This window comes from Erpetoichthys calabaricus, chromosome 9 (assembly GCF_900747795.2).
Source record: "Erpetoichthys calabaricus chromosome 9, fErpCal1.3, whole genome shotgun sequence".
Classification (NCBI taxonomy): domain Eukaryota; kingdom Metazoa; phylum Chordata; class Cladistia; order Polypteriformes; family Polypteridae; genus Erpetoichthys; species Erpetoichthys calabaricus.
In genome coordinates this window covers 137,371,072-137,384,883 of record NC_041402.2, presented here as the reverse complement: position 1 = coordinate 137,384,883, position 13,812 = coordinate 137,371,072, and the positions used below count along the sequence as shown (strand labels likewise).

Here is a 13,812-nt window from a genome sequence, read left to right as displayed (position 1 = left end):
AATATAGTATTTGGTAATTGCAGTAGTATTAATGCCATCATATACTGCATTTGAGTAAAACATCAGAATTTCTGATCTCCAACTCAGAAAAGAGAAGGAAAACGCACACTGAACTCAGAACTCCTACCTGCAAACTCAAGTCTGGTCTATCAAGTCTGAGTTTTTCCAACTTCAGATTATGATTTATGACCAAAATGGTGACGTACACCACAATGAAGCAGTACAGTATAACTTTATAGGTTTAAATTGTTCATTTGGAGAATTTGCTTTAAATGAATCACCTCGACGCATACTGAATATTGAGAAGGTAAACGTTAAAATTACAACAATGAATGGTAACAGACTAACCAATTTTAGCTTGATACGCTAATGCAATTCCAAATCTCGACTTCCCTGCTCCTCTTTGTAACAAATGAAGCAATGGTGACTACGGGCAGTGCTTGCAGGTTCAAATATGACTGCTACCATATCTGTAAAACTCAGGTAGGTCACACCTGTTTTCTGTTTTTTTTTTTGTTATCCATGAAGCCAACAATTTTTCATCCCTGCTTTATCTTGTTTGAGATTGCAGGAAGCTAGAGCCTGTTCATGCCACCCTGGCAGCATCTCATTGGCCCTAGAAAGGAAATCAGAACAAAAATCAAGGGGCAGATATCACAAAGAAGGCACCCCAACAGAGACACAAACTGGCACCACAGTGCTACCTCCATCTGTTTTATACAATGCATTTCACAGCAAGGATACAAATGAAGAGAAGCCTACTTATTGCTTTACTGCATATCAGCATCACATATTTTTGTCTTCCTGCAATACTAAGATTTTTTCTGAAGCTAATGTTCACCATTAAAATTGTTATATTAAGCATGGATTGAATGCTTAGTTCTAGTGTTCCAACGTGTGAGTTTCTGTGGATTATGCATATTCTCGCCAAGTCCTGCAGCTACTCCAGTAATCTTTTCACATCCCCAAATTTTAGTAGTTTATGCTAATCAATGACTCTAAAGTTGCCCCATGGATGTGTATGCAAGTGAGACCTGGGATAGATTCTTGCACATACAGCAATGAGTTAGATTAAGCAGGTATGATAATGGATAAATGAATGAAACGTTCATAAAGTATGAGAATTTTCCAGATGGAAGCACTAGGGAGTTCTTTTATACTGTATGTCAGTCTAGCTTGCAATGAGCTCATCAGATTACACCTTTGTATTGCAAGGATGTGTAAGACTGCTCCACCCCCAAAGTGAAGACCAGCCAGGCCAGTCTTTTAAGTGCCCATTCAGACTAAACAATGACCTCAGCTTCTTTGATGAGTCATTGTCTCCCTCATTCTGTTTTCCACTCCGTCACCCCTCACCCCCACCATGTGCCCTTTTTTATACACCCTGTCCTTGGGCCACTTTCACATTTCTGGCTGTAGCCTTCTTTTCATTTAGAAAAGTTGTGACTTTGAAACCACATCCACTGGAACCCACTGAGTCTGCTCATCTTAGGTTTCGAGGCCCAGCTCTGCTCCCCTGCACATCCAACTAGCATGCCATTAGCCTAAGACTCTTCTTCTTCTTTCGACTGCTTCCGTTAGGAGTTGCCATAGCGGATCATCTTCTTCCATATCTTTCTGCCATTAGCCTAAGACTAAAAGTCAAAACTTGCTACTGATTTTAAATTGGAGCCTACAGAATGTCTGTGAAGTTCCCTTTTAAGTGTGATGTGTCCACCAGAGACCACATACTGGAAACTGGAAAGTCTACTCAGCTGTAGAAGTGCTGTTTCAGTCTAGCCAGTCCAACTTTACCCTGAGCATAGTGTGTTCATCCTGTAAGCCCACCAGAGCAGAGTGTGGACAAATTGTGCTGCCTTGAACTCAGCATGGAGAGAGGGCAGACAAAACTGGACTTCCAGAATAAGCATAGTGGTATTAGGTGAGAGGGGCAGTAAAATCTGAGGTACAACTCTACTAAATTGGCTATGTATTATCCATGGAAGAACATTGCTCTGGATATTGCAGGTAGACTGCTACAAAATGAGAGAAACAGACAAAGGGAGTTGGAAATTGATTATTATAGTATTTCTGGTTAACACCTTTACCCAAGGTGACTTTCAAGATCATCAGTACAATTGGCCCTGCATGACCGTGACCAAGCCACTTAACATACACAAGAACATAAGAAATTTGAGAAACCAAAGGAGGTCATTCAGTCCATCAAGCCTGTTTGTTTAGCTAATAGCTATATCTCATCCAGAAACTTCTTAAAAGTTGTCAAGGTTTCTGCTTCAACTTCATGTCTTGGCAGTTGTTCCACATTCTCACAACTCTTTGTGTAAAGATGTGCTTCCTGGCTGCAGTCTTAAATGCACTTAATTTCCATTTACTGTATGTCCTTGAGTATGAGTGTGTGATTCACTCCTAAAATTAAAGAGTTCTGCTGGATCTGCTTTATCAGTGCCTATGAGGATTTTAAATACCTGGATTCATTTTTCACGCAGCCTCCTCTGCTCAAGACTAAACTGGTTAAACTCTCTTAAGGACATGTCCTTAAGTTCTGGGATGAACTTGCTCCTTTTCCAAATGTATCTAATATCAATAAACAGTTGTAACATATTCTGAACTCCTAAGTTGCCTTGGGTAAAGGGATAGGCCAGCGTATTTGCAAATAATACTTCTTTAGATACATTTGTTTAAATATGGTTTTGTCTGTTTAAGTGATTGTTCGACATTAAACACGGATTTGCGCCAACAACATTGTGGTTTAAAATCCACAGCCATAGTCACTACAACACACTGCACATACTTTACGGTACATTCTGTTCCATGTATAAACTACAGAGCTGCTCTGGACTGGAAGAGCAGAGATGTGGACACCTCAGCTGTAGATGAATTAGTGTGGCAGCAGATAATCTATGCAGTGTCCAAACTGCACTGAATCAGAGAGTCTGCCATCACTATGCACACAGTCCTCCTATGCCCATCTTTCCCATTTTGTCCCCTGCAAACTTTACTCATGCCATCCATTTCTGTCCTGCAGTTTAAATTGAGACTCCAACAGTGGCGGTGGTAGTCAGAGGGTTCAGAATATTTGTCCCAATCCCTAGACTGGTGAGGGTGCCCAGAATGATCTGTACAGAAATTCATTATTTTTGTAGCAGCTACATCAGTAACAATATCTGGTGATTTGACAATAGCCTTTGAGTGTGAACTGATGCAGCTGAAGAAGACATACTGTGCCACTTTTAAAGATAAATGGACACATCTTATGGGCAACACAGTGTTGCCTTTTTAGCATTGCTGCCTTGGAGTAACAAGACAAGATTTCACATTCTGGGTCCTCCCTGCATGAAGTTTTCATGTCTCCCCATGGGTTACCTTTCACAGATTAACGACATGCAAGTTAGGTGAATTGGTGATGCTAAGTAGCCCTGCTTTTTCTGTATGTGTACCCTGTGATAGACTGGTGCCCAGTGCTTGCTGGGATAGGCTCCTGTGACCCTATTCTGGATAAAGCGAGCATAGAGAATGGATGGAAGGATGGATGGACATCTCTTGAATTTCTTAATGAACTACACAGAATAAGACTTTTGAAATTTTACCCATATTTTTTGTAAGTTATTCTGTGGCTGTTTTATTAAACTGAAATTGATTAAAAATGACTTACGTTCAATGATGTATCAATGAAGACTGAGCAGGCCTTGCAAACATGTCCATGAAAGGGGAGCTTGCATGTTAGGTTAATTTTTTATAGATGTTATTGATAACTTTGCAACTGCAAAAGCTCAAAAGTGAATTCTGTAGAAATTAATGGAGTAATATGAGACCTGTTATTTTCTGTATTTGTCTTACATAATCTTTAAATGATATTGTATCGCATTTGTTTTGCATTGTTACAAATTATGCATATAATTTCAATATAATAAAATAAACATTGTCAATGTTTTGCATTTAGCTTAAAATGTTACAAAATACACGTTGGCCGTATGCCACATTACATGACTTTCCAATGATTTTCAAAAGTACACTTAATGCAATGTCAAGGAATAAGGAACGCTGGTGTTTCACAAGCAGAACACAAACTTGTCTGTCTGATGTTCATCCATCCATCCATCCTCTTCCGCTTATCTGAGATCAGGTCCCTGGGGGAGCAGCTTGAGCAGAGATGCCCAGACTTCCCTCTCCCTGGCCACTTCTACTAGCTCTTCCAGGGGAATCCCGAGGCGTTCCCAGGCCAGCCGAGAGACATAGTCCCTCCAGCATGTCCTGGGTCTTCCCCGGGTCCTCCTCCCGGTTAGACGTGCCCGGAACACCTCACCAGGGAGGCGTCCAGGAGCCACCTCATCTGACTTCTCTCAATCCGGAGGAGCAGTGGCTCCACTCTGAGCTCCTCCTGGATGACTGAGCTTCTCACCCTATCTTTAAGGGAAAGCCCAGACACCCTGCGGAGGAAACTCATTTCAGCCGCTTGTATTTGCGATCTCGTTCTTTCAGTCACTACCCATAACTCATGACCATAGGTGAGGGTAGGAAGATCGACCAGTAAATTGAGAGTTTTGCCTTACGGCACAGCTCCTTTTTCACCACACCGATGCCGCACCGATCCGCCTGTCGATCTCCCGCTCCATTCTTCCCTCACTCGTGAACAAGACCCCAAGATACTTGAACTCCTCCACTTGGGGCAGGATCTCACTCCCAACCCTGAGAGGGCACTCCACCCTTTTCTGGCTGAGGACCATGGTCTCAGATTTGGAGGTGCTGATTTCCATCCCAGCCGCTTCACAATCGGCTGTGAACCGATCCAGAAGAGAGCTGAAGATCATGGCCTGATGAAGCAAACAGGACAACATCATCTGCAAAAAGCAGTGACCCAATCCTGAGCCCACCTAACCGGACCCCCTCAATGCCCTGGCTGCGCGTTGTTGTCTGATGTTTCATGTTTTAAGTACCACCACAGAAGTCACATAACATGACATCAGCTTTTCACCATGCAGAGTTCATTCACTCTAATTCTGGTCCAGCACTGGCACACTGTACAGTACAGATCTGTGTAGCATTCATGCCACTGGTCTCATGATCAGAGCTCTGATTGTTCCTCACTCTGCCCACTTCAGTTGTTCCCTGCACACACACACACACACACACACACGCGCACACACACACGCGCACGCACACACACAAATACACACTGCTCACTCTGTCCACCCCACTTCTTTTGTGGACATTCTACTTGGCTTGTTTAGTTCCATAAATGCACTTCCTAGCTTGTCTAGAGGATATCAGTCAAGCCCTGGTGCTATTTCTTTACCTCTATGTCCATGATGTACATTTCCCTCAGCACAATCAGATCTTTGAATGTTTGCTGGGTTTGGCTTTTACATCCCAGTGGTTTAGTACCCTTCACTTGGCTAAGTTTATGGTTAGAGTACGGTTAGGTGCCAAAGTTGTAACATCTTTCCTTTTGGGTGAAGTTTGGGCATGTTTTAGGTCAGTGTAGTTGGCATTGGTTGTAGGACCTACCAACCCACTTTAAATTAAGCTTCCTTCTTGATTTTTAGATATTTAGTGTGGTGCAGATTGACAGTGTTTGGTAGTTTGTGTGGCTCAAATCGTCCCCTTCTCCAGTCTGCTATTGTCTTCCACTATAAACAACACCTCTTGCTTGACAGTCTTCATTACCTACTCAGAATGCTGTGCTCTTTCCATAAACTAGACAGATTTGTTCCTCAAGCAGCCCCCAGGAGGCTGATTGGCACAGAAGCAGGATTGATCCCCTGAGCTGGGCCTAATCCCTGGATGATGACCCCCCGTGACCAGCCTGTAAGAATCAAGAGGACTTCAAGCTGATATCCAAGAATGTGCACAGAAAAGCTACAAAGACACCCAGCCAGGATTCTGAGCTCTTTTCTCATGCAAAAATGAGGATTTAGAGGTCAAAGAGAGTGTAGAAGTTGTCAAAGGCATGATGCCTATGTGTTTCTGATGTCGATTTCTAATCTAGCTTGATGTCTTCATCCCAGCCTGTCTTTCAGCACTCATTAGATCAGACCACCCTCCTGGCCTCTAAGGCTAGGTGTTTCATTGTTACCTCTTTTAGTATGGTTGTATCTTTATATGTTGTGTGAGAGGAATTCCTGTAAGCTGGGCTTGTCCTTGGGCTCTTGCAGGGGCTTCACCTTACAGTCTGAATGGGCAATATGTGTGTAAACTGTGTGGTGCATTCAACAAACAGGAAAAATGAACAGACAGCAGTAACTGAAAGGAGCCTCAAGACTAACTGCTCTGGTCATAAACTGCCCATGGAGAGGCTAGTAGGCTTGCTTTGTGAAGTGCGAGTATGTATTTGGAAGAATGGCAGTAAAGTTTAAGACACATCCAGAAACAGCTGGGCCCATAGAATTAAACACAGATACACCACCAAAGAACTACGAGTGCTCTCATGTGCCAAATTAGTGCTGGTTCTCCAAAACTGGAACAATAGCTGTTGGTAGTGCCATCTGTGTAGTATATACAAATGGTACTAGACCGAATACCCCATCTAGAACACAGAGGATCACCATAAAGTACAACTAGAACAACTACCCTCTAGACAAATGGGCACACATTTATACTGCTCAGCTGAATAGGCAGTGAGCTAATACCAGCCTGCAAAGCAAATAGTGCAGCAAAACAAAACTTACAGAGCACAGCAGATGACAGCAGGTGTTAGACTGGGGAGGATATATGGAACCAGGAAATCTGCCATGGGCAGCTGTGTCTATTTCATTGTTACCATGCCTAGGAAGGCTTGGGTCAGGTTTACTTTATGCCAGTACCAAGAATTCGCAGCGATTGGTTTTTACTCCAGGTTTGTATAATGCTGGGGCCTTTGTTTTTCTGTTTTATGTCTGTAACTACATCCAAAGTAGAAGATTCCTGCCTTATGGCAAATGCTGCTGGGATAGTATCTAGGCCCCAGTGACCAAAATTTGGAAGAATAATTCTGAAGCAAGGATGAATAAATCAATCCATTGTTTGTGATTGGATACTTACTTTTGAGTGGTATTTAGGACTAGCCATCTGGCAAATTGCACTATGTAAAGAATAAGTTATTGTCAAGAGAGCTAAGCAAAAGAGCACATTAGGCTTTCCAGGCTGTGACTCCTTGACGCAAGAGCACTCAGAGTTTGTTTCTAAAACAGATAAGGCTTTAATACTGTGTCTAGAGATTTGACAAGGCAGCATAACTAAAAATATAGACAGCTGGATATATAAGTACTAATCCCCAGACATGACATCATATATGAAAGTAAGACATAAATACAGTTTACTACAAGTATTAGTAAGCCTTGTGAACTTCACCACAGTGACCAACATTTTATCTGCTCTTATATAAGCTCTCATAAACTGTGTGTGACTGCTTCAAGGATGCAAGTAAATGCCTGGGGGATAAACAGGCACTGATTTTTAAACATGAAGATGATCAATAATTGCTTCTCCTGTACCCCCTTACAGAGAAATGTGGAGAAAAGCAGTTGGCACATGCAACCACAGTGCAGCTCTAGATGTCTAGAAGACACAAGGGTGTGTTTAGTATGGTGCTAAAACCAATTCAGAGACTTGATAATTCTTGATCACGAGAAACACTTTTTGTAGTTTAGATTATGCTCTACAAATAACCTGATTGTGAAACATACAAAGAGAGTTTGCCTGGGACCTTATATGTTTCAGCCCGAGATGGAATGAATGACATTAGGTGTCATTGTGAATGCATTAATTGCTATAGGAGCACTCCAGCTCCTCCAGAATGTAGCTGCTTGACTGGTGCACCTATTCCTTATTTCACTCCTACTACTCCTCTGCTGCAAGTATCCTGTTCAAAATTGTTGTGTTGACCTACGGTTCTCTGAATGGTTCTGCTTCTCAAGATCTTCAATCTTTGATCCTCCATATGTCCCTTCAAGAATTTTCTGTTTTGCCTAAGCCTGTTCGCTGACCATTCCTCCTCCAGCCAGACATGACTAACAATGCTTTGCTGTTGTTGCTCCAAAGCTGTGGAATGATGTCCCTTTGGCTTTTTATACCACACCCAATGTAATGATATTTTGGTGTCTTTTGAAAGCACACCTTCCCATTAAACATTTTGTAACTTCTTAGTTTCTCTTTACAAAATAGCTACTGTTGTACTGACAAAGAGGTTAGGATACTGATTTTTGTCTTAGTCTAATTGCAGGTATTATTATATAGTAGTATTAAATTACTACCTTTTTTTGTTTAAGTATCTATTGCTTTTGATGCTTACAGCTTCTAATCATTCTTGTATGTATTGCAACTTACTTTGTATGTCGCCTTGGATAAAGCCATCTGCTGAATAAATTAACAATAATCAAAGCCATTTGAAGTTATTTAGGTTGTCCACTTGGCCCCGTATTTTAAGTCATTTTTCTGGGATAGTTTGAGCTAATTTATATATCTTGTAAATTTCAAACTTCTGCTCCATTCACTCAAGGTGGGAATACTAAGGAAAAGTGATGAAGTATCTGCAGAAAAAAACAACATCTGTGATTGGTCAAAAAATTATTGGGCAGGTAGAGCTCTAACAATATTTTTTGTGATTGGACAATAGTGTTACACACAGAGTTGTAATTTCCTTTTAGTAGTACACACTTTGGTGTGCTATCTCATTGTGTAACTACTTATATGAACTAAAGATGGGAGTCTATGCATTTTACAGATGTAAATGTACAAAATGGCTATACTGTAGTGATCAGTGGTTCATGTGCGAAAGCTGTTCTGATATTAAAGTGTTTTATTCTTATTGCTGTTGACAGGACTGGAAAGTTCAGACATTTTTTTCTGTCAAGTAACAGACACATTTGAACACACTGACTCGGTTTTCATCTGCATGAAGCTGTAGTAATAGTAGTGTTACTAATTTCAAGTCCAACCAACCAAAATAGACCTATACATCCATTCACATTTATGTGGTGAACTTCAGCTTCTCCATGCACAAAGTGATACCACTGAATCAAAAACAAATAAAAGTTAACCTTGGACACAGTAGCAGTGTCATAGTTTCATAAAAGGATGGGCCTAATGTTATTTTTTTATTATTGTTAAATATACAACCATTTAAAAAAAGAAATTATAGTTGTAGTTTTTTTTTTTTGCATGTCTAGTTTGAATGATTTTTGGTAACGCTAATTAAATCTACTTACAAATGGTGAAAGTAAACCGACTACCTAAGTTATGATGATATGCACCAGACACCAGCCCATCACAAGACACAATCAGCAAAGTAATATACTGTACATTATAATTTTGACCATTGGCAATGTATAACAGCAAGCAGCAGAATGACCATTTTTGGCACTCCTTGTACTTGTGTATTTACTTGACTCTTGTTTAAAAGATGCCTAATGGTCCTTTTCCATACTATAAAAATCTAAAATTGCCCTCAATTAGGTTATCACCATAATGCCAAAACTGTGTATTTCAGTATCTTTTACTAATGCCACCATTGCCATATGTTATACCAATGAGCTGGAAAGCTGCATGCCTTACCAACAATAGCAGAAGTTGGAAGCTTTATTATAGTACCAACTGAGCTGATGGATCGCAAATGTCAGACAAATCCATGGTTTGGGTCAATCCATTGATATTTGGTGGTAGAATTCTTGCAGATTTTCAAGTACACTCAGTAGTAGTGTTGGTAGGAAACCTGTTGTAAAACTTAGCAGAGCTAGTGTCGGGGTTTTCACTTGCCATTGGATCATCCTAGAAAGTTTCACTGCTGACATTACACACTGACACGGTTTGCAGTTCTGTTCATTTCCTTTTGCTAATAATACCTAAAAGGGTTGTTTGTCAAGACACCATTCATGCTTATCTTTCCTTGTTCACATTCTCTCCTAACATAACACACCTACATAATTCAGTAAGTTACAGCTGATAGTCTGCTATTAATGTCAAGGTCTGAGTGGATGTAATTGGTAAAATTTAAAGTCAGCCTCATTTTCTAAAATATTTTGAGTGGATGTGATTAGCAAAATTTAAAGTCAGTCTTATTTTCTAAACCTTGTTATGTAGACACTCTGTGAAATGGTCATCCATATATATGCTTTGCAAATACTTTTTAAGTGTAAAATGAACTCCTACAGTGATAAAGTAACATTGGTGATTTTACTAGGAAGTTTTTTTTTTAAATTTATTGCTACTTTAATTAGAAGAGATGTATATTAAATGCATGTATACAACATGGGCTAATTTTTATTTGTTGAAAAAATGTTAAAAAAGCAAAACAAGCCAGCTAGCAAAGTGGGTGGGCACAGACCTCCCTGGGCCCTATGCTGGTGCTGCATCTGTTTGAACAGAGGGGCCCAGTTTACATCATCACACATATTAGTTCTATGCAAGCTTATTACAGAAGAAACCTATGCAACCTGATTTGTTATTGTTCAAAGACTGAAGAGCAAGTGGGTGACCAAAGCCTTTGCTCATGATTATTCAATAAAATTATACATAGCTGTTAATTGATTTTTTTTTTAGCTTGCACCAATAATTGTATCTGCTGGAGGCTTAAACACATAATTTCCCTGCCAGACTCAAGAATTCCTGTATTTTTCACAAATGGAGCAACTGAATTTATAAAAGCATTGGTTTTACTAGGTCATATTAAAGAGGTAGAGTATACTGGCTATCATTATATTTGCTGCTTAATGCCAGTGACAGGGCTGAAGAGCTCACACACATCTTCCATGAGCCTGAGTGTGAACCATGAACACTCTTTGCTTGGAAATGTTGACCATGTATTTGGCATCTTTCAGTCTGGCCAAAGGTTACTTCCAAAGCGGTCAGGCAAGTCACGTTCCTCTCAAACCACTAGTGTATAGCCCCTGTAGAAGAATGTTGTAGGGTTTAATTTTCCACTCCAAACAAGGACTCAGTGAAGTAGATAATACCTAAATATAGATGAGACAGACAGACAGTAAAGTCCAGACAGAAACAGTGAAGTTGTATATCAATATAATATAAATAATTTGCTTACATTCCTACATGCAGGCCAGACAGCCCCAGCCGAGTCCAGAACGGTTACAGGATGCTTTACACAAAGGTTCTGGCAGAGATATAAAAGCAGCATTCAGTCACACCAAGCTCAAATCACCCTGTGAACCCATAATGCCAGACTGGTGCCCACCTGCCACCAAAGATGGGGGAGAGGGATAAGGAGAGTAAGACTACACAGTGATCACTCTTGAGGGTGCCATCTCCGTAAAGGCCTCAAGTTTAGGTGAAAGAAGAGTTCAGACGGTTGTTCAGAAGAAAAGATTTGCAGAGTCAGAGAGAGCAGTCTAGGGTAGCTGGGTGGAGGGAGTTAGTGATATTAATACATATTTTACTGCCAACACCTCCCTTCCCTCCACCCCACCACTATGCTCAGTCAAACAGGGTTTTATAATGGAATCAATAGACCAATGACAATCTTTAAAGCCCTTTACATTCTGCAACGTCAGCTTTCTTGGTATCCATGCATTACATCTATTCCTTTAAGGAAATTCCTCCAAATACATTCCATCTGAAGAAAGCCTGGTTAAAAAAAAAAGTTGCAGCTACATGCCATTTTGCCACCTTCTTCAGTTGCCTTTCTACTTAACTATGAAGCGCCAAACACACAGGAGACAGACAAAATGATCAAGATGACATTAAAATCAGGACGAAATTGGACTGAATGAACTGAACTCAGCAAGCCTTACAGCAATGAGAGGGGCTAGGTTAAATTAGCTAATGCTCTCCAACCACCCCAGTGACCCTTATTTAAAAAAGGAAGAAGAAAAAAACAAAAAACAAAAGTGTGCTGGGAGCTGGGATGGGAGTTTGCGCCCGGGTCAGTGTAATACAGCAGAAGGAATATGACAGCCAAACGTCTAAAGGGGCAGAGTCTCCTAATACTGCAGATGAGGTTTGCAGAGATGCCTGTCTACACTGTTGAGTGCTTTCACTGTGACTGGCTTGCACAAAGTCTGGATGGTCAGTGATAAACAGGCAAGTGATGATAGTCAGGTTTCTGCAGACTCTCTAGCACTGCAGGTACCTGAGTGCCTGATGCTCCTAGGAGCTCTCTGAAGACACAAGGACATGCATCTTTATTTAACCAACCCTGTTCTGTGAGATCTAACAGCAGTATAAGTTCAATCCATAAAAAGTGAACTACTCGGAGAGAATCTAAGAAAGTGCCAGACTTCTGAGTAACAATATTTTCAAACTGGCTACATGTTATGGTTGATTTACTTTCACATAGGCTGCTGGAGACCACAAGGTCATATTGGATTCTACTGCAGGCCAAGGTAGGAAATCCAGCTAGGGAGTCCAGCTATATATATCGGCTGAATTTATTTTAGGAAAGCTTGCTGTGTGGCAAGCCAAATCATCCCATAGATTTACTTTAAGGAAGATTGAGTGGGTGGGAGTTTGAGTGAAAAAAGCTGATTCATCGTGATGTATCTTGACTGATTTAAAACAGTGGGGTTCCCTCCCTAGTGTGCAACTATCATTCCTTAGCTGTCATATTCTTCTCTCATCCTTCAGAAAACTGGAAACAGTTCATAGGCATATGACAAGAGTGCAGAAGATTTTAATTAATAAGGGGATGTTTTTCTATTCATTTTAAGAATTAGTAGCCCATACAGCATTAATATTCCACCAAAATGTGGTAGTATGTCCACAGTGAGTATCCAGGTTAAATGAAAATGATACAAAATTCTGAAAAGGCAAAAGAGCTTAGGCCTCGGTTTTCCACGTGATTCTCAGGTAGTGGCCAACAATTCAGTGGTTTCCTAAAGCAGTGGAATAAGCGGACTCTAAAAACAGTGGTCAACTCTGGCAGTCCCTATGGGTGATCCAAAGGGGGTGCTGTAGTTTCACCAAGGGGGTTAATTCTTCTCAACTTTTCTCCTGGACCTGGGCTTCCAAACCAGGACCTAGTTTGTCAGGGTAAGAGATCTCTCACAGTCCTCTGATTTTTGTCCAAAGTATGTGTGTGTATTTTGGGCAAGGGGGAGAGGGTCAGGGTAAAGGGGCTACTTATGGTTCTTCTGAGGGTGTAGTGAAGAGTCATCAAATAGAGGGTTCTTCACTTCCATTTCCCCTGTCTGCAATAAAGACAAAGAACAGCAGAATTAGTAAAAGCAAACAGATTTTTCACATATTGTCAGAGTCAGCTTTTTCAGAAAGTCAAAGCAAACAGAAGTAATAACATTTAGAAACCAATCACATTTTATGATAAAACATGGTGCTAAACAAAAAAAGCTGCCATTTCCTTAAAATGCAGCACAATATGGTGATGAGTAGACTGGTACTGCATACCACCGTGTGACTGGGTTAAAGTCCAGGCTCAGCCAGAAACAATATGCAGTTGGCATGTTCTCCCTGTGTGCACACTGGCTGCTCTATGGGTGTACTGGTTTACTTACCAGTGACCAAAGATGTTAGGTTGACCAGTGACTCAAAATTGGTGCTATATTAGTGAGTATGCCCTGCAAGATACTGGTATACTGGTGAGAATTGGTTCTTGCTTTGTGCATGAATTTGCTGGACAGGCTCTCACCCTATGCAGGCCTGAACAAGATAGACAGGTTAAGAAACTGAATTGATATTTCTTGATGAGCTGCAAATCGCCATGGTAGTTGGAGCTAATACCTCATAGCACCAGGGAGCTGGGTTTAAATTCAGGTGTGATGTACTCTTGGTGTTCAATATGACTGTTCTTCCTGTGTCTAGCAAAGGTTTCACTCATGCTGATCACTCTATTAGGGCTAAATGGGGTTTTTTTTTTTAAAGCTTCATGCATCC

At 40.8% G+C, this 13,812-nt stretch overlaps 1 protein-coding gene across 2 annotated transcripts in view; it reads right to left on the bottom strand.

The window, feature by feature from the left end:
• Positions 1–10,972: 10,972 nt before the first annotated feature.
• The window catches only part of npdc1a (neural proliferation, differentiation and control, 1a), a 54,968-nt gene continuing 52,128 nt past the window's right edge, over positions 10,973–13,812 (bottom strand). For both annotated transcript variants that reach the window (XM_028810231.2, XM_051931827.1), the window contains one exon: positions 10,973–13,112. In XM_028810231.2, the coding sequence (XP_028666064.1) occupies positions 13,041–13,112 (72 nt within the window). In that variant the 3' untranslated portion in view covers positions 10,973–13,040. The remainder of the gene's footprint in view (positions 13,113–13,812) is intronic.